Source organism: Anabrus simplex, chromosome 2 (genome assembly GCF_040414725.1).
Source record: "Anabrus simplex isolate iqAnaSimp1 chromosome 2, ASM4041472v1, whole genome shotgun sequence".
Classification (NCBI taxonomy): Eukaryota; Metazoa; Arthropoda; class Insecta; order Orthoptera; family Tettigoniidae; genus Anabrus; species Anabrus simplex.
This window is the reverse complement of record NC_090266.1, coordinates 772,071,751-772,094,633: the sequence shown is the minus strand read 5'-3', so window position 1 is coordinate 772,094,633 and position 22,883 is coordinate 772,071,751. Positions and strand designations below refer to the sequence as shown.

Here is a 22,883-nt window from a genome sequence, read left to right as displayed (position 1 = left end):
GAAAACCACTCCAACAAGACCTTGAGTTTTAGGAAATTTGTTTCTTCTATAGGCACCACCATTCTCGTGCCTCTGTTTTAATGTGCCATCTTTTAGTTGGAGAGTTGAATTTATTTGTGTCTTTCCCACACCAAATTTATCTGCACGTACACTCGCACTGAGTTTCTTTTTAATCACGCACTCTGTAACTTCAACCTTTTCCCAAATTGTTAAACTTTTCCTTTTAGATGATATGGCTACGTACTCAAATAAAGTGGCTACACGGAACTAGTGGAGAGCGTTGTTGTCTCACCTTGTTACTCCACTGTCAGCGCTAATAGTGGTCTTCCCTCTGTTGAAATGAAGACACTCCTAATGAAATGGCGTATGGCTTTTAGTGCCAGGAGTCTCCAAGGACAATTTTGGCTTGCCAGATGAAGGTCTTTTGATTTGACTCCCGTAGGCGACCTGCGTGTCATGATGAGGATGAAATGATGATGAAGACGACACATACAACCAGTTCCTGTGCCAGCGAAATTAACCAATGATGGTTAAAATTCCCGACCCTGCCGGGAACCGAACCCGACCCATGTGACCAAAGGCCAGCATGCTAACCATTTAGCCATGGAGCCGGACAAAGACTCTGCTTTTAAATCCTTACTAATGGCACTGTAATTGCCAAGACTCAGCGGCTACCACGAACAGCCTAGGTACATAAACATTTCCAGAAAATACCTGTGTTGCACTGCATATATTTGTATTCCTAAGTCTTTTGAAATGTACAAACCTACATTATCGTGCAGCTCAATCTTCACTCTATTTGTATCTGTAGTGAAGAGGTAAAAGCATACTTTGGGACCATGGAATTGGTGGCCATGTCTGTAAAGGGAGGTAATGTTATCATTGTTGGTACAGGATTTATATAAGGCATAAATTTCTGTTTGCATCAGGGGGTGTCCACATCTTATAGGTGTCGAAAGTGGTTTCATGGCTTCAGTTTTAAAAATGTTTTTTGATTGAATGACTGGATATTATAATATTTGGTTAATCTCGAATAACTTATCAAACAAAGCGCTTGTGAAAGTCAATGTCCCAACCAAATGCATAACTTAACAGACAGACAGTTTCATATAATGAAAACACTTTAAAATATATGCATGTGGTGCTGCCAATTAGAATATAGTGTAATTATACTAAAATACTAATTTTCTTCATGCCAATAGATTTTACAGGAGTTTTTAATATATAAGTACTATGTTTTTTAAATAACAACTTCCTTCAATGACAACTGAACTAATCAAATAGTTGTACATTAAAGCAGAACAATCCTTTAAACCTCGTAAGTTATAATTCCAAATATACCAAAGATCTGTAGTGTCTTTAATGCATACATACATACATACATACATAGGCCATGCAGAAATTAAGTTTCTCTACTTCTTTTCTTGTGAAGTAAATTAATTTAGTTACAGAATATGAGCATGCCTGACAGATATATGATGTAGCAATCGTATACCAGCCAGACAAGTCCTGCCTGGTATCAGTAGTGCAGCAGCAGTGGCTCAAAATGGCAGCTCATATTCTTTATCCTGCTGCCTGTGAGGTTTGGTCTGTGATAAAGTTTCTATGAAATTTGTGAAGGGCCATTCAAAATAAGAGGCATAGAATGCAACAGTGCAGGTGTTATGCTGATCCATGGCAATGCTCGCCCACATAGGGTCAGCGTTCAGCAAATGTCCTGCAGTAGTTCGGCTGGAAGGTGTTTGTACATCCACCGTACAGTCCTGATCTTGCTTTCAGTGATTTTCATCTTCTGCTACACCTCAAAAAATTCCCGTCCTCCTGTCAGCATTTTCACATGGACAAGGAGCTGAAGACGAGTGTCACACACTGGTTCCATTCCCATGTGGCAGACTTTACAACACATGCATACAAACATTGATGCCACGATATGATGAGCGTCTCAATTCTGGTGGTGATTGTCTAAAAAATAGCTCCAACATTGCTGTATTGGGTGCCAATACATTTTTCATGTAACTATCTCGCCTTTTTCTTATTTTTAATAGGGAAATTTAAATTTCTGGATGGCCCTTGTACATAAATGAATAAATATGGCCAACAAGTATGCAATCACCAGAACAAAAATATTATTTTCATTTTATTTTGGTTTGTTGAATTTTATGAGAGCTACAGAGCTTGAGGTAAAACAGGGTCAGTGGGGGTAACGTCACAGAACACTGTGCTGATGACTGTTCTAAAGACATACGCTTAAGTTCACAATCACAGGGCTAATACTGTTCAGTGGAAGTAATGGGCTGTGTTTTTTATATAGCAAGGATGTAACCATACATTTTCTAACTTTCACAAATATACGAAGAAACTGTCCAGCAATTACGGCTTTTGAACATAACTGTCTGGTAATGAAAAGTGGGAGGGGATCAGCCAGTGTAAAATCGGAAGATTTGGGTTCATATGGTAGTCCAAAACTCCTTCCCATAGTTATTTCTCTATGATTTGCTGACCTCAGTAATTGCAGTTGCTGAGATGTTGGCCTCCTGTTCCTATGATAGCAGATTTGATATCACCCAAGGTCAATGTCATTTGAGTGTGTTCAAATGCAACAACTCTGTGTCATTGACAACATTCGGACACCATGGGTGTCTCTTATTATCTATAGCAATTAAACATATATATCATCATCATCATCATCATCATCATCATCATCATCATCATCATCGTCGTCGTCGTCATCATCATCATTATCATCCAGCCCTGGATTTGATTTCCAGCCAGTCCAGATATGTTAATTCTGGACTGAGGGCTGAAACAGGGTTCACTTGGCCTCATGAGAGTAACTGAGGAGCTGTCTGATATGAGACACAGTTCAGGATGTCGCCATGCTAACCATGTGGCACTCCAGTATCTACAGGCCATCTGGATGGGCTTGGCAGGCCAAGACCCTAATCAGCTGTTGCATCATGGGTTGTTGTTGTGGTCTTTATTATTATCTAGGATTTTTATTATTAGACAAGAAGAATGTAATAGTCTGTTAATTGCTTCACAAGTATGAACACTATCTTCATGTTAGACTGGCCTGTGGCAGCTTTCTAGATCGTACCAGTTTTTGTCAGTAGAATTATGATTCTCAGCAAAAATTCCATATACTGGTCACAATGAGACATTATGTACATTTATATATAACTAAATGCTGAAAAATGTTATTTTGATACAACATATAATCCACTAAAAGTAATGAAAGAATTGTTTATAAATCACACAGAGTACTGCAGTGCCTATATCATATATCAGACACACTTTTATGACCACGATGTTTATTGAGCCAACGTACTAACAATGGAATATCGCTGTCAGAGTCACTTGATTCTGGAGCAGAATTTGGTGAAAGTTCATCAGTAGCATCTTCTTTAAGTAACTTAGCACATCCCTTCTTTTTCTGAAATAATAAAAAACATATATAAGTAAATAAAATTGAACATAGTTAAAAAGCATTTAGTCATCAAATGTAAAACATGTCACATAATGTAAGGGCACATTCTTCACTGAGAAGGCAAAATATCTTGAAACTGAAAGAAGGATATGTTAAATTCAAGCACACTGATGTTCTCCATGTTCAGCTAGATACAATTAATCTACATACAGTCTTCAGGGTTATTCAACATTTCTAATTAAACACAGCCTACAATATTTGTATTTTTTTAAATGAAACCAAGCTCTCACTTTCTTCTTAAAGTTGGTAAGTCAATAGAACAAAAGTGGGTTCCATGTTTGGTAAGAATTACTGCCCACTCATATCCCATAAAAAACTGAAAGTGGGAGATTGTTTTAGAGGTTTCTGGTCATGAGATCTTTTATAACCGCTTACTTACAAATAATAGTTTGGAAACGAGACTGTATCCATCACGCCTCGACAATATAGAGAACTCGAGAAAGTCTTTGGTTAGGATTTGGATGAAAAAAACTTTAAAAAATAATTCCACAGAAATAGAATTCCTTACAATTTTACACATACTTTGATATGATTTATACATTTATGATGATCAGCATTGTTTCATTATTTGTTAGGCCAATTAGAATATTTTGGGCTTAGTTGCCAAGTAGGAAATTAAATAATTTTGATTTTTTTAATGAAAAATTACTTTGCAGGCTTACCCCTCGTGCCTTGTTTAGATGGATCTGAAGTGTTCGTTCTTATGACCACTGGCATGGCACAGTCCTGATGAGAAATGCCACTTGTCTATGGCTACATGAGGGTAGAAGTCATCTAAGTGTGGTTCATTTACTACCAGCTGCATGACATCTCCCAGTGTAATGATGTCCAGAGAAATTATCTGCTTACTTTTTATCCTGTTAATGAAACTGAATCCTCATTCACAAGATACTGTTGTTACTACAATACATGCAACTCCGTAGAAAACACTCTTCAGCTCAACAAAGCGGTCACATGGTGAGTTGGCCGTGTGGTTAGGGGTGCACAGCTGTGAGGTTGCATCCGGGAGATAGCGGGTTCGAGCCCCACTGTCGGCAGCCCTGAAGATGGTTTCCCATTTTCACAACCGGCAAATGCTGGGGCTGTACCTTAATTAAGGCCATGACCGCTTCCTTCCCATTCCTAAGCCTTTCCCATCCCATCGTCGCCATAAGACCTATCTGTGTTGCACGTGATGTGAAGCCAATAAAAAATAAATTTAAAAAATACTCTGGAAACTTGTGTTGATATTTTACGAGTTTGCCTATTCCCTTTGAAGATATTTGCCCTTCTTTAAACATAATCTTTAGTTGAAGCCATTCTGATAGCAAAAAAATCTTCGTTTATATTAGCAGCAATAACAAAAGCATGCTAATCGGAGAATCTCCTCATTGTTACATGCTGTAAGGGTGTTATCTTGAGGCAGGCACAAGAACTCCAGAACGTGGCACATGGTACCTACTTTTTCTCAACTGTATCAAGGTGGCATTTCAAGTAGTGAACTGTGCTTGTGATCATCTTATTACAAGTTGATTTGTATTCTTCCTTTCCTGGAGACATGTTTGTGAGGACAATGCCTTGGTTGCCCTTGTACTTCAAGCAGTTCTGTTTATGTGAATCTATGGTGTCAGAAAGGAATTTTTTCACGCTGGATCCTTCAGAGGAAAGCAATAACTCAATTTCCACAGTTACCAACAATGATGACCCTATTCGTGACAACAGTAGTTCTTTTGACTATAAAACCTTTCACGGAGGCTTTAGTCTCTCATACAGGTCAATATTATATGATGAAAGAATATTCAGATAGCCTTTTGTTCTCACTGCGTCCACTGCTGCTCCTTCTCTATCTTTCCAGTTAGCCATATCCTGAAAATGAATAACAAGAGGTACGAGATCACGATGCAAGGCCTAAAAGTTTTCAAAGCTTTGCTACACAGCCATCATACTTTATGAATATCATTAGAGTTCTACTATCTCACTTTCTAAAAGTTTTGCAGTGATTTTAACCCACCAGTGGTTGCTAGGATGAAAGGAACGCGAGTGATCACGCATTGAGCAAGATGCTCACAGTATGATATTATGTGTTTACATAATACCAACAGATTTCAAGTGTGAATGTAATAACACATTATATGAACATAAGAATAAATCTCAAATGGTTATAAAGAACACTAAAAATTACAAATAATAATAAATCTCAAATGGTTATAACTGTATCTGCCAAAAACAATTCCCAGTATTCTAAAATAGTTTGTGCATTTTTCACAATGCCCTTTACACAAGGAGGATGAGTCACTATATTTGCAACACAAATAAGCGAGTGTGGATTTCTTCTAGGTGGGTGTCTGGCCCCACTTTGTCACCTTATCTTGCTCTATATAAACATTGTCACTAAAGACGAAATTCTCATTTACCTCCAACATATGTTGTTCGCCAGCTACAGATTGCTCTCCAGGTATGGTTCCATGAGCACGTTCTTCTGTCTCGGACTGCTCAGTATCCGTATAATGTTCACCTTGTCCACTTTCACAATCCGAGTCACTGTTTTTGTCCTCGAGTTAATCACAAGGAATTTCATCAAACTAAGCTAAAATGTCACGACTTGAAGCCATTGTCACGCACTAATGACACACACATTAATACAATAAGTTGCAAAGAACTGTTTCAACTATGAAACAACATACAACAATAGCTAAACTATAACACACACAGAAATTAGTGCCAATGTGACTGGCCGCGCGTGAAGCAAAATGCTCACTGTTGACAGTCGCTGATAATTCCTCCCTCCCTGTCCCTTCAAGGTGACAGATGTGTGTTTAGTACATCCATCCTCTCAAAACTGCTGCGCGAAGGTACATCAAGGCTCAAGTTCGAAACTACATGCTGTATAAAAGAGCAGATGATTTTCAATATCTGTGAGCATTTTGTTCATATAGCGACCACTGGCGGGTTAAGGACATGGAGGCTTTTTGTGAACTTTTATAAAATTTGAATATTTTCTCCAGAGTTTAAAGCGTTTCCAGATAAGGAATCAAATTAGCAGCGTTAAGGATGGCCAGCTGTATGCAATATCCAGTGCAGTGGATGCTAATTAAATGCGAAACTCCTTCTTTCGTACTAAAAAGCCCAATTTAGAGTCAATCGTAGATGATGCCTCGATGGTTCACACAATAACTACGTACTTTTCCCCAATCAAGCCCTAAGATATCCAATAGCCCAGCAGCAAAATATGACTCAGCTCTACTGCTCTCGAGAGACTCGAGGCCTAAAAGGGCTTCCTGTATCTCCCCAACAGACATAACGGGCGTAAACAATGACAGCACTTTGGTCAGTAGAACCATCAATCAAAATACTAAACACTGAGCATTTTCAGTATGTTTACCACAATGTCTTGTGATTGTTTGACCGGGAGGTACACCTCTATGCCGTACATTTAAAACTTGCGCCTTAAAGAACTCCTCTACAGGAGAAACACTGAACTTGAAACTGGACCAACTTATAAATTTTCTCTGAAGATGGCACCACTAAAATTTTGTTATTGTGAAGTTTCCAGTACTGTGTGAATTTCAACTTGTTTTGTTTTTCATTTATCAAGAAGTTTGGACATTCTCTCATAGATGTCACCACTAAAAAAAACTATGATCATGCACCCTGGTGCAAAGTGAAAGAACTTTTTTGAAGAAATTTTGTATTCATAAGTTTTGCCCTTACTAAATTTTGTTCATTCATCTTTAGGTTGGCAATATTTATCTTTTCTTTCCGCCATTTTTGAATGTAGCCAATCAAGAATTTCTGGAATTAATTTTCAACCAATCCCGTATTTCTTCTTCGATATTGAGTGTAAACTTTTCATCCACAAATAAAATTGTGAGGGTGTGGCTGTTTTATTCGTGAAAGGTCTCGAACTTTCCCTGAGGGTTTATAAACTGCAGATTTTCTCTTCTCTTGGCCATTTTTCGTCGTCATCTAACTAAGTGTGTGTGTCAAGCAAGGGTATGGCCACTTAACATCTTTCATTTTTGCTAGCTCCGCAGTTTAATCCGAGGGAAAGGTTCGAAACTTTAATTATGTAACCAACTTCCTTAAAATGTAATTCTCCGTTCGGCTCATGTAAAATTTCATAAATCTTTAACTGTAATCCGGGGCTAGAGAGTGATATACCCTCTCGAGCTCCCCTTCATCTTGGTTTGAGGTACCGCATTTGTTTCTGCAATGTATTAAAGTGATTTCCATCCGCGCTACCTCAGTAGATTGGGATTAGCCCCTGTTTCGTTGGCCAAGTGCCCTATAGGTCTGTAAATTTTTTGTGGAGCTCAACCTCTGACTCATTCCTGTTGTACTCGGGCCGTTTATTGAACCTGTTCTTTTTTACTAAGGCCCCGTAGGCTGGGTACTAGATACCCCTGTGTAATAAGATGGCTATTTGTAAGTAGTGCCTTGTAAGGCCAGTGATTGTTAGGCTTTCACATGGTGTTGCCTTGAGTAGGCTGTGAATACTGAGAGCACATCAGCTCTTTTCAAGTATTGTAAGAATGCCTCTTGGAGGCTTGATGTTGTAAATTGGGAGCAAGAGCTCCATGTATTAGGGGATTTCTGCCCTTGTGTAAAATTGTAATCTTTGTAAAGTTGAGCTGAGAGCTCAGGTAATGTAAAGCGAGGGGCTGGAAGCCCTGATTACTAAACAGTCACTAAAGTTTGGGTTTTCTTGCTTTGTCTAAACCTTGTCATGGTACCTGATATGTCATTGTTGTCTCAATTAGTGAAAAGTTGTTAAAGTTTCGTTATTTTCCAAAAATATAACCTTTGTTAAAATTTTAAATTAACTTTGACTTAGTAGTTAGACCCATTCACCCCGGCACCTTCTTTCACCTCTGCTGATTCACGGGTATCCCCATAACAAGATCGTAGATGATGCCTCGATGGTTCCCACACTAACTATGTACTTTTCCCCAATCAAGCCCTAAGATATCCAATGCCCAGCAGCAAAATATGACGCAGCTCTACTGCTCTCGAGAGACTCGAGGCCTAAAAGGCCTTCCTGTATCTCCCCAACAGACATAACGGGCGTAAACAATGGCAGCACTTTGGTCAATCAAAATACTAAACACTGAGCATTTTTCAGTATTTTTACCACATTGTCTTGTGATTGTTTGACAATGAAATGAATGACAAAATTTGCAGTTTTTATCATTTATGTACTGTTTTGTCTCCATATTTAAAACTCAGTTTAGTGAAGGGCAACTTGCTTAGGGAAGTCAAAAAAAGATTTTTCATTGATGCCTATAAAATAAGCTATGTTGAATAAAGTTGTCATGTAATGAAATATTGAAGATTAGATTTTCTTAATACATTATGCAATTGGAGCATTTATTGGTTCTGACTCAACTTCAAACGGTACTAAATTGTCCAAATATACTTGACTTCTGCTAAGAAACATTTTTCAGGGAGCCAGACAATCCCATTACCGATTTTGACTCTCTATTTTGCGGATATTTAGCGCATGTAGTGCATTATACATGAACGTGATCATACGCTAACAAGGGAAAGATAGCCAGAGATATTCTCTGAAATTTTTGTTTCCTGCACGATTGATGAGCACGTGTAATTCCACTGAAATGTACATATTCTACATTAGACATTTCAGTTTCTTTACTAGGCCAAGAACTTGCATCTCCAGCAATAAATGTCACACTCGACGTCTCATTAGGCATCGTTATGCTTATATTGGTGGTTGAAAACAACGTGAACCGAGTACGAACATTACAGCGTTGATCACACTGATAAGTAATTTGACAAAATTATGTCTATATCTCATGCCGTTGTCTTTTTATCACCTGCTGAATTTAGCCAATCAGATCACCGCAGGTGAATTCCAATGGGCTGTATGAGGTAGTCTTGCTAAATCTGCACATGACTTGGTCGGGCTAGAGAGCCATGCCGAGAAATGAGCATCAAATACTAACAAACCGTGGGTTTCAGCCAATGCCACCGCAGCGTGCTTACTATGGGCCGAGCCTATCAGCAGGGAGATCTTTGTTCAAGTCCCAACCTGGAGAAGGTTATTCCTTCTATTGGTGCTCTCTAGCCGGTCATAAGCTACGTGCAGATTCAGCAACACCGCCTCGCATTGCCCATCTGAAGTCGACCGCGAAACAATCTGACTGGCTAACTTCAGCAGCTGATAGAATGACAACAGCGCAAGATATCTTAATGGTATTTTTGCAATTATTTATCAGTATGACCAACCCTCTAATGATCATATAGCAGGTTCACGTTGTTTACGACCACTCTGTAGAAGTACTTGTTTTAAAGAATTAAATTTACTCTGTTTCATGATGAATCAGACAATATATGAGCAAATCACTCTATCTCAAACCATCAACTAAGATGAAGTCTGGCTCCATGGCTAAATGGTTAGCGTGCTGGCCTTTGGTCACAGGGGCCCTGGGTTAGATTCCTGGCTGGGTGTATGTGTTGTCTTCATCATTTCATCCTCATCACGACGCACAGGTCGCCTAAAGGAATCAAATCAAAAAGACCTGCATCTGGCGAGCCAAACTTTTATTGGACACTCTTGGCACTAAAAGCTATATGCCATTTCCATTTCAACTAATATGAAAAGCTACCTTAGGATGTTGGTACAGTATGGGAGCTGTTCCAAATAAGTGTATGGACTGATGACCAGAGCATTACATGTGAAAAATAAGAATCATGCTGAACACAAACTTATAAATTGAGAAAGTCAAAACAATAAATCGTATGTGTAACCAGGACAGCTCAACAATAATTAACGCACTAGCTTTGAAAGAACAAAACAAGTGTTGATTAGAGAGAGCAGGGAGGGGAAAGCCAAAAGCTTAGGTTCATGCCCTGGCACACCCACAGGTTTGCTTTGGAGGTGTGTTAAAGGTCACTTTTGAGAGGTACAATTCAATATGAATTATTAGAATGTAACTAGCTCACACGATATAAGTCACAAACCAACCTCTGCCCTTGGCGTAACAAAACATACCCTAGCTGTTCCTGTGCTTTGTACTTAATACAATTTCTATTGATTATAGTATCGCACATTCAACCAATTCTCCTGCTTTCAAATGTTTCTTTCTTGCTCCCCTTTTGCGGTAAAAACCCACTCGCCACTTCACTCCAGCACTCTGCTCGCCAGTGGCAAATGCAATATTTCAGGGTTGGGTTAGGTCTATTCAATCCACCAGTGCTCTCTGACCAGTTGGAGGAGAAATTCTCACTGAGACTATGTGCAAGTAGGGTTACATCCTACCTCACAGAATTTTACCAGCTCGGAATATATTCAGCAAGCCTAAGACATTTGGGAGTAATGGAGCCAGGTGAGGAACAAAATGAAATTTAATGGGGAGCTATAAATATTAATGGGGCTTATGCAAGAAGGAAGGAAGGAAGAAAGAAAGGAAGAAAGAAAGAAAGAAAGAAAGAAAGAAAGAAAGAAAGAACTGGCTCAGTCAGCAAAGAGGATTCATCTGGATGTGTTAGGAGTTAATAATATTGGGGAAGAGATAGGAAATAATAGTATTCTAAAAGTGTTAAAGAGGGAAGGGCACACTGTAAGCTAGGACTGCTTATCAGGAATACCATTGCACGCAACACAGATTCTGTTACACATGAAAATTAGTGAATGATGTGGGTAGATTTAGCAGTTACAGGAATTGGGACAAGAATTGTCTATTCACCACATGAGGGTGCAGGTGAGGATGAAGTGCTGTGATTAGCAAATATGAACACATTTTTCATGCATAAGGCCACTACATATGGAAGGATAGGGGCATCAGATCCATAACAGACTATATCAGAACTGATTCCGAGTTCAAGAAAACTGTTAGGAATGCGCACACAGGGAGGGTCAGGGCACCAGATCCATAACAGACTATATCAGAACTGACTTTGAATTCAGGAAAACTGTTCAGAATGTGCAGGTATTCTGGGGATTTTTTCACGATACAGGCCATTATCTGGTCTGTAGTGAACTACGTATCTCTAGGCCTAGGATAGAGACAAATAAGGGTAGAGAATCTTTGGGATGAGGAAATCAGACAGAAGTACATGGTTATAATTTGTGAAAAGTTCTAAAGAGTAGAGAGAAAGCAGATTCAGGATAAAGAAAGAGAACAGGAGGCATACAGACATGCTATAGTTGAAACAGCAAGGGAATGCTTAGAAACAACTGTGTGTATTCTTTTTGTGGTCTAACGTTACATTAACAAATTGAAGGTTTTCAGCGATGCAACAACGGAAAGGGGCTAGGATTGAGAAGGAAACAGCCAAGGCATTAATTAAGGTACAGCCCCAAACATTTGCCTGGTGTGAAAATGGGAAACAACCGATAACCATCATCAAGACTGCCGAGGGTGGGATTTGTACCCAGGGTTGTCAGATATCAAAAATCAAAATAGGGGGCAGATGTGCAATCAAGGAAATCAACGGGCTCATATTCTGCAAGTTATAAACACCATTTCAAAATTATTTGATTATTATTATGTTGACATCATAGAGCAATTTATTAATGCATGCCTCAACATTTACACACAGACTGAAACTTACAGTACTGAGCAAGTTGGCCGCACAGTTTGGGTCATGCAGCTATGAGCTTGTATTCGGGAAATGATGGGTTCGAACCCCACTGTTGGCAGCCCTAATTATGGTTTTCCATTATTTCCCATTTTACACCAGCCTGTCTCAAGGCCACGGTCAATTCCAGTCCTAGCCTTTTCTATCCCATCGTCACTGTAAAACGTCTCTGTTGGTGCGATGTAAAACAAACAACAAAAAATGCATATCAGAAATGGGTCTAAACAAAGACTGGAAGGAGGCGAGGAATTGTACACAGATTAAAGAAACGGAGCGAAACAAATAGTTACTGAATCCAAGAAGAAGTCTTGGGAAGATTCCTCTAATAACGTGCAAAGACTTGGTCAAGCAGCAGGAATGCCTTTCTAGACAGTAATAAAGAATCTTAGAAGGAAAAACATGACTCCCATGCAAAACAGTGCATTTTAAAAGAAAACGTTTGTTTTAATTATAACAGAATATAGTACTTCTGATTTCGTTTATTATTTTTAAAAATCGTGAAACTAAGTACGCATAATCCACAAACCGGATAATCCACACCTGGATAAATGGGTAGGTGTAGTGAGTATGATATGAAGATTAGCATTTCCAAGACTAAAGTGATGTCAGTAGGGAAGGACATAAACAGTGACAAATTCAGCTTCAGTGGAATAACCTTTCCTAAACTCGAACTGCCTTTTATTGAACCAGTTATTAATTTCTCAAACATATCTAACAAACAGAAAGAATGCTTTCCAAAAGCTCACATGCAACATATGTCAAACTGACTGGCCTGTAATTTTCAGCTTTTTTTTAATCACCCTTTCCTTTATACACAGGGGCTACTATAGCAATTCTCCATTTACTTGGCATAGCTCCTTAATGTAAATGGTAATCAAACACATATTTCAGATATGGTATTATATCCCAACCCATTTTTTTAGTATATTCCCAAAAATCTTATCAAGTCCAGCTGCTTTTCTAGTTCATAACTATTTAAATATCACTGTAAATATCTTTGCTATCATAGGTAAATTTCAATACTGCGTTAGTATTAGTCACAGCACCTATCTGGATGTCATCCTTGAAACCAACAATCTCTACATACTGCTGATTGAATACTTCTGCCTTATGTATATCCTCACATGCACACCCCCCTTGTTCATTAATGATTCCTGGAATGTCCTTCCTTGAACCTGTTTCTGTCTTAAAAGTACCTATACATACCCTACCATTTTTCAGTAAAATTTGTATGACTGTCAATTATGCTTGCCATTATGTTATCCTTAGCTGACTTCTTTGCTAGATTCAATTTCCTAGTAAGTTCCTTCAATTTCTCCTTACTTCCACAGCCATTTCTAACTCTATTTCTTTCCATCCTGCACCTCCTTCTTAGTCTTTATACTTCTCTGTTATAATAAAACAGTCTTTAACATTCTTTACCACCTTTAAAGGGACACATTTGTTTTCAAATTCCGTAACAATTGCTCTAAACCCATCCCAAATTCTGTTTACATTTTTATTTTCCATTTTCCACCGATCATAATTACTTTCTAAAAACTGTCTCATGCCTGTCTTATCAGTCATATGGTACTGCCTAATAGTAAGCGGCTCTCCAGTAGTGAGTTGACCGCAAGCCATTTTGCTTCAATTAATTATTACTATCATCATGATTAATATTCAGTTCTTGCTTGCTTGTATGAATCTGAACATTGTAAGGGGCGAAGGCCTGTAAAAAGTTCAATAAATATTAAATATTACTGCCTCACAGTCCTAGATTTACAACCTTCCTTTCTATCACCTTGAGTTTTAACTACAACGAAAAGCAGCTTCATGATCAATTACATGGTCTATTTCTTCAGTTTCTCTATAGAGCTCATCTGGTTTTACCAGCACCACATCCAGAATATTTTTTCCTCTAGTTGGTTTCATCACATTCTGATTCATCTGTCCTTCCCAAATTAACATATTTGCCATTAATTGGTCATGCTTCCTGTCATTCGCATTACCTTCCCAATTGACATTTGGTAAATCTGTATCATCTGCTACTACCACGTTTCTTTCCGTATCATTTCACACATAGATGATTATCTTATCAAATAACTTCGAATCTGTGCCTGCGCCACACTTTCCAGGTCTGTACACTTCAAAAACCTCAAGGTGCCCATTGCCTTTAGAGATTAGCCTTACGCCTAGACTTTCATGATTGTCATCCTTAACTTTTTATAGCTTACAACTTCATCTTTCACCAGAATGAGTACTTCCTCTACTACCATTCCTATCCTGTCTCTACCATAAACACTCTGGTTCCGTGATAAAATTTCTGCATCCATTATATCATTTCTCAGCCACTATTTAACTCCTATTACAATATCTGGTAAATATACATCTATTCAATTACTTAGTTCTATTCCTTCTTTATAATAATTCTGCAGTTCAACACAAACATTTTTGTCATCCCTACTCGATTTCTAGATCCCTGTACCTTTAACACCACTCCCCAGTACACCCAATTTCCCTGAATGTACCCTCTGTAACCCTTCTAAACAAAATTCCTAACTTATACTCACTAATACTGCGGTTCAAGTGAAGGCCATCTGAGCGTAGATCCCTATCTCCCGCACACCCATTAGGATCTAGAAATCTCACTCCCAGTTTCCCACATACCCACTTAACAGTCTCATTTAAATGCCCAATCACCTTCCAGTCAGTATCCCTCTTACAGATAATCCAAATTCCCACAATGGTGTGAGAAGGGGGTGAACACTATTTAGCAGATACTGAGAAAGCAAATCTATTTAGTAGGGAATTCAGAGATTCAGTAGAAGATTGTCAGGAGTTGGAAACCGAAACAGAAGATAGAGAGGGAGAGACACATAGGGAAACAAGAAGCTTCTCATTCACAAATGAAGATATTTTCAGAGAAATCCAACTGCTTCAGCAAGGAAAAGCAGCAGGAAGTGATCAAATTACTGGGGAGGTATTAAAGACAATGCGGTGGTACACAGTGCCTTATTTAAATTTCTCTTTGACTATGTCATAAATAATAGTGTAATATCAAATGAATGGAAGGAATCTATAATAATACTATTTTATAAAGGAAAGGGTGATAAGGGGAAACCTGAGAACTACAGACCAGTCAGCCTGACCAGTGTAATTTGTAAAATACTGGAGAGTTTAAGAGCAAAGTACATCAGAGGGATATGTGATGATAAAAATTGGTTCATGAGGAGCCAGTATAGATTTAGAAAGAAATCTTCTTGAGAGGCACAACTGGTGGGATTTCAGCAGGACTTATCAGATCAGTTGGATTCAGGAGGCCAGTTAGATTGCATAGCCATAGATCTTTCCAAAGCCTTTGATAGAGTGGAACATGGAATATTATTAAAGAAATTGGAGGGAATAGGATTGGACATAAGGGTTATACGTTTGATAACAACATTTCTAAATTCAAGGGTTCAGAAAGTCAAAGTAGGAATTAACGTATCGCAGGAAGAGAAAGTTTGGAAGGGAATTAATTGCACAGGGTAGTATAATTGGTCCATTACTTTTCTTAATATACACAAATGATTTAGAGAACAATATAACATCAAAAATAAGATTGTATGCAGATAACATAATTGTTTATAGGGAAATGATAACATTGAGGATTCTTCAGAATTACAAAGGGACCTTCAGAGTATGCAACAGTGGGTTGAAGAAAATAATATGAAGGTTAATGCAGGCAAATCAACTGTTACAACATTTACAAACAGGAGCTTTAAAACTGAATTTAAATATACTTTGGATGAGGTAGATTTCCCATAAGATGGCAAGTGCAAAAACTTAGGTGTGAGATTTGAAAGTAATTTGCACTGGAAGGGTCATGTTGATGACATTGCTGGGAAAGCATACAGATCGTTACATGTCATAATAAAGCTAGTTAAAGGATGCAACAAAGATATAAAGAGAAAAGTTACTTAAGTATAGTTCGTCCATTATTGGAATATGTAAACAATGTTTGGGATCCTCACCAAGAATACCTAATAAAAGAAATAGATAGTGTGCAGAGGAAAGCTGCAACATTTGTTACAGGGGATTTCAGGAGAAAAAGTAGTGTATCTGAAATGTTAAAGGAACTTGGGTAGGAAACTTTAAGTAAGAGAAGGGAGAAAACTAGACTTATAGGATTATATAGAGCCTGTACAGGAGAAGAAGCATAGCGAGAAATTTGTGTGAGAGGCTTCAGTTCGAAAATAATTATATCGGCAGGACTGACCACAAGTAGAAAATTAGAAGGAATTTTAGCAGAAGCGATTGGTTTAAATTTTCATTCATTGGGAAGGGCGTGAATGAGTGGAACAGTTTACCAGGGGTAGTGTTTGATCCTTTACCAAAATCTGCACAGATATTCAAGAAGAGAATAAACAGCAACAGAGAAAATAAATGAAATGTTAGAGGGCATTCTACCAGTGCAGGTTATTGTAAATAAAAAATGTGTGTGAATAAATTAATTCCATCCCCTGGTCTATGGAGATTGGACAGCCGAAGTAGGGGACTGCCTGTAGGGATGAAGTACAGTGGGGACTTCGACGGCCCTGGGACCGCTACGGTAGCTGTGAAGGCCCTTCAGGAACTCTGAAAAGCGGTGGCAAAAGGGGCTCTGGTTAAGACGCAGCACGTCGTTATGCTACTTAGGTTCCAAAATGGTAAGTAAGTAAGTAAATAAATAAATAAATAAATAAATAAATAAATAAATAAATAAATAAATAAATAAATAAATAAATAAATAAATAAATAAATAAATAAATAAATAAATAAATAAATAAATAAATAAATAAATAAATAAATAAATAAATAAATAAATAAATAAATAAATAAATAAATAAATAAATAAATAAATAAATAAATAAATAAATAAATAAATAAATAAATAAATAAATAAATAAATAAATAAATAAATAAATAAATAAATAAATAAATAAATAAATAAATAAATAAATAAATAAATAAATAAATAAATAAATAAATAAATAAATAAATAAATAAATAAATAAATAAATAAATAAATAAATAAATAAATAAATAAATAAATAAATAAATAAATAAATAAATAAATAAATAAATAAATAAATAAATAAATAAATAAATAAATAAATAAATAAATAAATAAATAAATAAATAAATAAATAAATAAATAAATAAATAAATAAATAAATAAATAAATAAATAAATAAATAAATAAATAAATAAATAAATAAATAAATAAATAAATAAATAAATAAATAAATAAATAAATAAATAAATAAATAAATAAATAAATAAATAAATAAATAAATAAATAAATAAATAAATAAATAAATAAATAAATAAATAAATAAATAAATAAATAAATAAATAAATAAATAAATAAATAAATAAATAAATAAATAAATAAATAAATAAATAAATAAATAAATAAATAAATAAATAAATAAATAAATAAATAAATAAATAAATAAATAAATAAATAAATAAATAAATAAATAAATAAATAAATAAATAAATAAATAAATAAATAAATAAATAAATAAATAAATAAATAAATAAATAAATAAATAAATAAATAAATAAATAAATAAATAAATAAATAAATTAATTAATTTTAATCTTATACCAGTTGTATAGTATTATTTGAAGTAATTCCACATACTGTATATGAGTTGACTATGTTTGTAAGTACAGGAGATATTATAAGTAGAATTCTGTAAACAATATAAATTTATTAAGGATGAGCTGTGTGTTTAATGGAAAAAATTGTTAGCATAAATTGTGTAATATTGTATTCTAGGAAAATGTCTTCTTCTCTGGTTAATTTAAAATTTAGTGCGTGACAATAATGTATTTTAGTGTACCATTCGCCACCGAGGTAGACACCTCATTTGCAAATAAAGAGATTTTGATTTGATTTGATTTGATTTGATTTGATTTGATTTGATTTGATTTGATTTGATTTGATCTCTGCTTCCTGGCATTTGAGTTCATATATTCCTGAAATGGAAAAATACTTCTTTTGTTTTCCAATTTGCTTCTGTAATGTGTGTTTTGTTCTGAATGCTATTTTGATGATGATGCTTGTTGTTTAAAGGAGCCTAACATCTAGGTCATCGGCCCCTAATGGTACTAAATGAGACGAAATGAAATGACAAATTAAAAGCCCAAAAACATCCACTGACCACAATTCAAAACGTGAGGACGAGGAATGAATGGATGGATGGATATGAATTTAACACGATCAATCTGGCGTAGATTACTGACCAAGGGACTGCTTCTATACTGAATCAATGATACTTGTAGTCGAAAGGGGTCCAAAATCCAAGTCAGCGGGCCCTCACAATGGTACTTATTGCTAGAAAAGTAGAACCATTGTATTTGTCATGTTGCAGTACTAATCAAGAGTAGCGCAGACTCGCAGTATTCCACACATTATGGTACTACTCACAGGTAATGAAATTCGCACATGTATTACAGACCTACGCTGTTTCACACACTGCGGAGCCATTTACAGGCAACGCAAACCTATGGTGTTCATCACATAAGGGTACTATCCACAGGGACTCGTACTATCCCGTGGTGTTCCTCATATAGTCGGTACTAATCACAGGCAAGCCAGAGCCATGGGTTCCCTCATCCCATGGTGTCACTCATATAGCGCTACTAATCACAGGTACTATAAAAGCCGTTACGCTCTCGTTTGCTACTAATCACAAACCTATTTGGTACCCAATGTAGTGGTATTACGCGCAAGTAAAAGCGACCCATGGTGTTCCCCGTGTGGTGGCACTAATCACAAGTAGTTTCATGGTTCTAATTTGATCATCCCTTGGTTGCCCCTTTAGTTGCCTTTTACGACAGGCAGGGGATACCGTGGGTGAATTCTTCGTCTGCATCCCCCACCCACAGGGGGTGAATGCTATTTTAAAACCTTTCTTTTTGAATACGTCAACTACTTTGTACATGTTTTTGCTCACAAACTTGGGAACTACTACATATTTATCGGCAAACAAAATGTAATTTCCACACCAGATACAAATAACACCAAAAATGCAATTAGACACAACAGACAATCAGTCATCTGTGAATATATACATATGACAACATCCATCATTTCACATCAAAAATCATTAAACATGAAGGAGGCAAGAGAAATACACATCGCAAAAAAAAAAAAGAGCCAACCAGAATAACCTCAAAGATCACACATAACTTAACGATTCCCTACACTTTGCTCTATTAAATGAAATCACATATCAGTAAGGCATAACAATTTGAACTCCATTACATTATATAATTTATTAACTCACTGATGCTCATTAATCATCCCCAAAAATATTTCAAAAAATTAAAAATACGATGATGATAATAATAACGTACATGCATTACATCTTCATTATAGACTGTTATGCCTTTCAGCGTTCACTCTGAAAACCTCTGTGATTTTACTAAACTCTGACAAAATGCTCTATATATAACTAGCTCTGTGGCCTCATTTAGTTCTATTTTTATCTTTAAATCATTAGAAACTAGGTCTAACCATCGCTGTCCTGTCCTGCTTCTACTTTTCTTACCATCGACGACCGAGTCCATCATTTTCGTAAGTAACCTATATTCCACCATTTGCTTCACACGACCCCACCACTGAAGCTGGTTTATGCGTACAGCTTCATCAACAGAGTTCATTCTTGACTCGCCCTTTAACTGCTCAGTACCCTCTTGCCATTGTTCCCACATGTTTGTATCAGTGATCATTCTCGCTACTTTCTGTCTGTTAATTCTAAATTATTAACAAGATGTCCTTAATCAACCAGATTTCACTCCTGTAAAGCAAAGTTTGCCTGAAAACAGACCAGTGTAGAGACAGTTTTGTGTGGAAGCTGACTTCTTTCTTATAGAATACTGTTGATTGCAACTGCGAGCGCAATTCAATAGCTTTGCTGCGCCTTGATTCAACCACACTTACTATACTACCATGCATGCTAGGTACCAAAATGGGTTAAAAAGAAAAGCAATGTACATTTAAAACTTATAGCAATATTATATAGTATTTTCTGAAATGATTCCACATACTGTCTATGAGTTGATTATGTGTGTAAGTACAGAAGATATTAAAAGTAGAATTTTGTAATATCAATTTATTAAGAATGAGCTGTGTGTTTAATAGAAAAAATGTTAATGTAAATTGTATAATATTGTATTTTAGGAAAAATGTCTTCTTTTCTTTTTAACTTAAAATGTAGTTGTTGACAATAATGCATTTTTGTGTATCATTTGCCACCATTTGCAAATAAAGTGATTTGATTTGATCCTGGTAGAATACACATCCTAAATACTTGAAATTATCTACCTCTTCTAGCTTTGTATTCCCAAACTGACATTCAATTCTCTTAGGTTTCTTACCTACAGGCATCATTTTAGTCTTGGAAAGGCTAATTTTCATAACATACTCATTATACCTATTTTCAAGTTCCAAGATATTTTGACAGCAGGCTTTCAGCACAACCTACCATTAAGACAAAGTCATTTGCTTAGGTCAAATTGCTTACTACATTTCCACCTAACTGAATCCCTCTCTACTACTTTATAACCTTCAGTAGATGATCCATGTAAACTACGAACAGCAATGGTGAAATATTACAGCGTTGTCTAACCCCTGTAAATACCTTGAACCAAGAACTCACTCTACCATCAATTCTCACTGCAGTCCAATTGTCAACACAAATACCTCTGACTGCTTTTAATAATCCACACCTAATCTCATAGTCCCAGACTATGGCCAACATGTTTTCCTTCAGTACACTGCTATATGACTTTTCTAGATCTACAAAACAAACATTAAACATATCTCTCTCATGCCATTTTTCAATTACCTGGTGCATACTGAAAATCTGTTAAGAAGGATTTAATGCTGGAGTGGAGACAAAGCAGGACATTATTAAGGTAAGTTCTAGAATTTAAGTTCCTAAGTATTAAACAGACATAAACATAAATATTATTTCTAAATATTTGATGTGACTTGATAGAATCTGACAATGTTCTTTTAAGGACAGTCATTCTTTGTTTAACAGTGGGTATTTTTATCCCTTGTTTAATAATGTGTACTTTTTACAGGTATGTCATAGTATAAAATATATACTTAACCTGTGTGTGTTCAACAGACTAAAGAAATTTTAAGTTACATTTACTGAAAATCTATTCCTCACTTCCCCTCTGTGCTCAGAAACCATACTGGTTTTCATCCAACTTATTCTCACCCAATGATTGCACCCTCCCTTCCAAAATCCCAGTGGTATACTGATCAATGAAATCCTTCCTGTTCCCATGCTTGCAGATGCGTGCTATTACTGCTTTTGTCCAAACAGAAGGTACATTCCATGCTAATCTTATAACTCTATGAACCTATTTAGCCCTGCCTTCCCATTGTATTTTACCATTTCAGGTCTAACTTCCTCTATTCCTTCTGCCTTATGACAATGAAGTTAATTTATAATTTATAATCCTTACCACATCCTCAAGCGTAATTTCACAAATGTCATTGTCCTCCTCGCTGTGAGCTCAGTTATTTGCAACGTCACCATGCAGATTTCCTTTTTACATGGAGAAGATTTTCAAAATATTCTCCTCCCTCCAGTCCAGTGATTCCCTGGGATGTATTATGACTTCACTTGATTTACCCAAAACACTATTCATTTCCTTTTTCCCTCCCTTTCTAAGATTCTTTATTACAGTCCAGAAAGGTTTCCCTGCTTAACCTAGCATTTCCAGGTTATTACCAAAATATTCCCACAACTTCCTCTTGAATTCAACAGTTAGGCTATTTATTTTTCTTTGTTTCTTTCATCACCATACAATTCCCTGTCTGCATCAGCCCTTGTTTGGAACCATTTCTGATATGCCTTCCTTTTATGATTACAAGCTGCCCTCACTTCATTATTCTACCAAGATGTTTGCTTTTTCCCAACTTTAAACACAGTTGTTCCTAGGCATTCCTTTGCTGTTTTAAATACAACTTCCCTGTGTGCCATTAATTCCCCTTCTATATCCTGAACCTGCTTACTGTATGTTGTTTGGAACTTTTCACTAATCATATCCATGTACTTCCGTCTGATTTCCTTGTCCTGGAGATTTTCTACCATTATTTGTCTGCAGACAGATTTCACTTTTTCTATGTCAGGCCTAGAGATATTTAGTTCACTACAGATCAGATAGTGGTCTGTATCATTGAAATATCCCTGGAATACCTGCACATCCCTAACAGATTTCCTCAATGCAAAGTCAGTTATAACGTAGTATATCATGGATCTGATGGCCCTACCCTCCCGTGTGTAGCGGTGAATAGCCTTATGCTATAAGAACGTATTCGTAACTGCTAGTCTACACTAAGACAGAAGTTCAGTAAATGCTTCCCATTCCTAATAGAGTCCCACATTTACCCATCAACTTTTTGTATCCTGTTCTGTTTCCAACTCTCGCACTGAAATCGCCCATTAGCACTATCCTATCCTTGCTGCTGACACTGACCATAATGTCACTCAATGCTTCATAGAACTTGTTAACTTCATCTGCACCCTCACATGGTGAATACACCAAGCTAATTCTCGTCTTGATTCCTCCAACTGCTAAATGTACCTACATCATTCACTCATTTATGTGCCTAACAGAAACTATGTTGCGTACAATAGTATTACTGATGAACAGTCCTACCCCACTCTCTTGTCTTCCCTTTTTAACAGCCGTTAAGAATACTTTATAATCTCCTATAGACTCCTGATTATCTCTCCTTACCCGAATATCATTAACTCCTAACACATCCAGGTGCATT

The 22,883-nt window shown here is 36.4% G+C and overlaps 1 protein-coding gene across 2 annotated transcripts in view; it reads right to left on the bottom strand.

The window, feature by feature from the left end:
• Positions 1-1,264: 1,264 nt before the first annotated feature.
• LOC136864445 (zinc finger and BTB domain-containing protein 40) overlaps positions 1,265-22,883 on the bottom strand; it is a 257,945-nt gene continuing 236,326 nt past the window's right edge. For both annotated transcript variants that reach the window (XM_067141448.2, XM_067141449.2), the window contains one exon: positions 1,265-3,433. In XM_067141448.2, the coding sequence (XP_066997549.1) occupies positions 3,278-3,433 (156 nt within the window). In that variant the 3' untranslated portion in view covers positions 1,265-3,277. The remainder of the gene's footprint in view (positions 3,434-22,883) is intronic.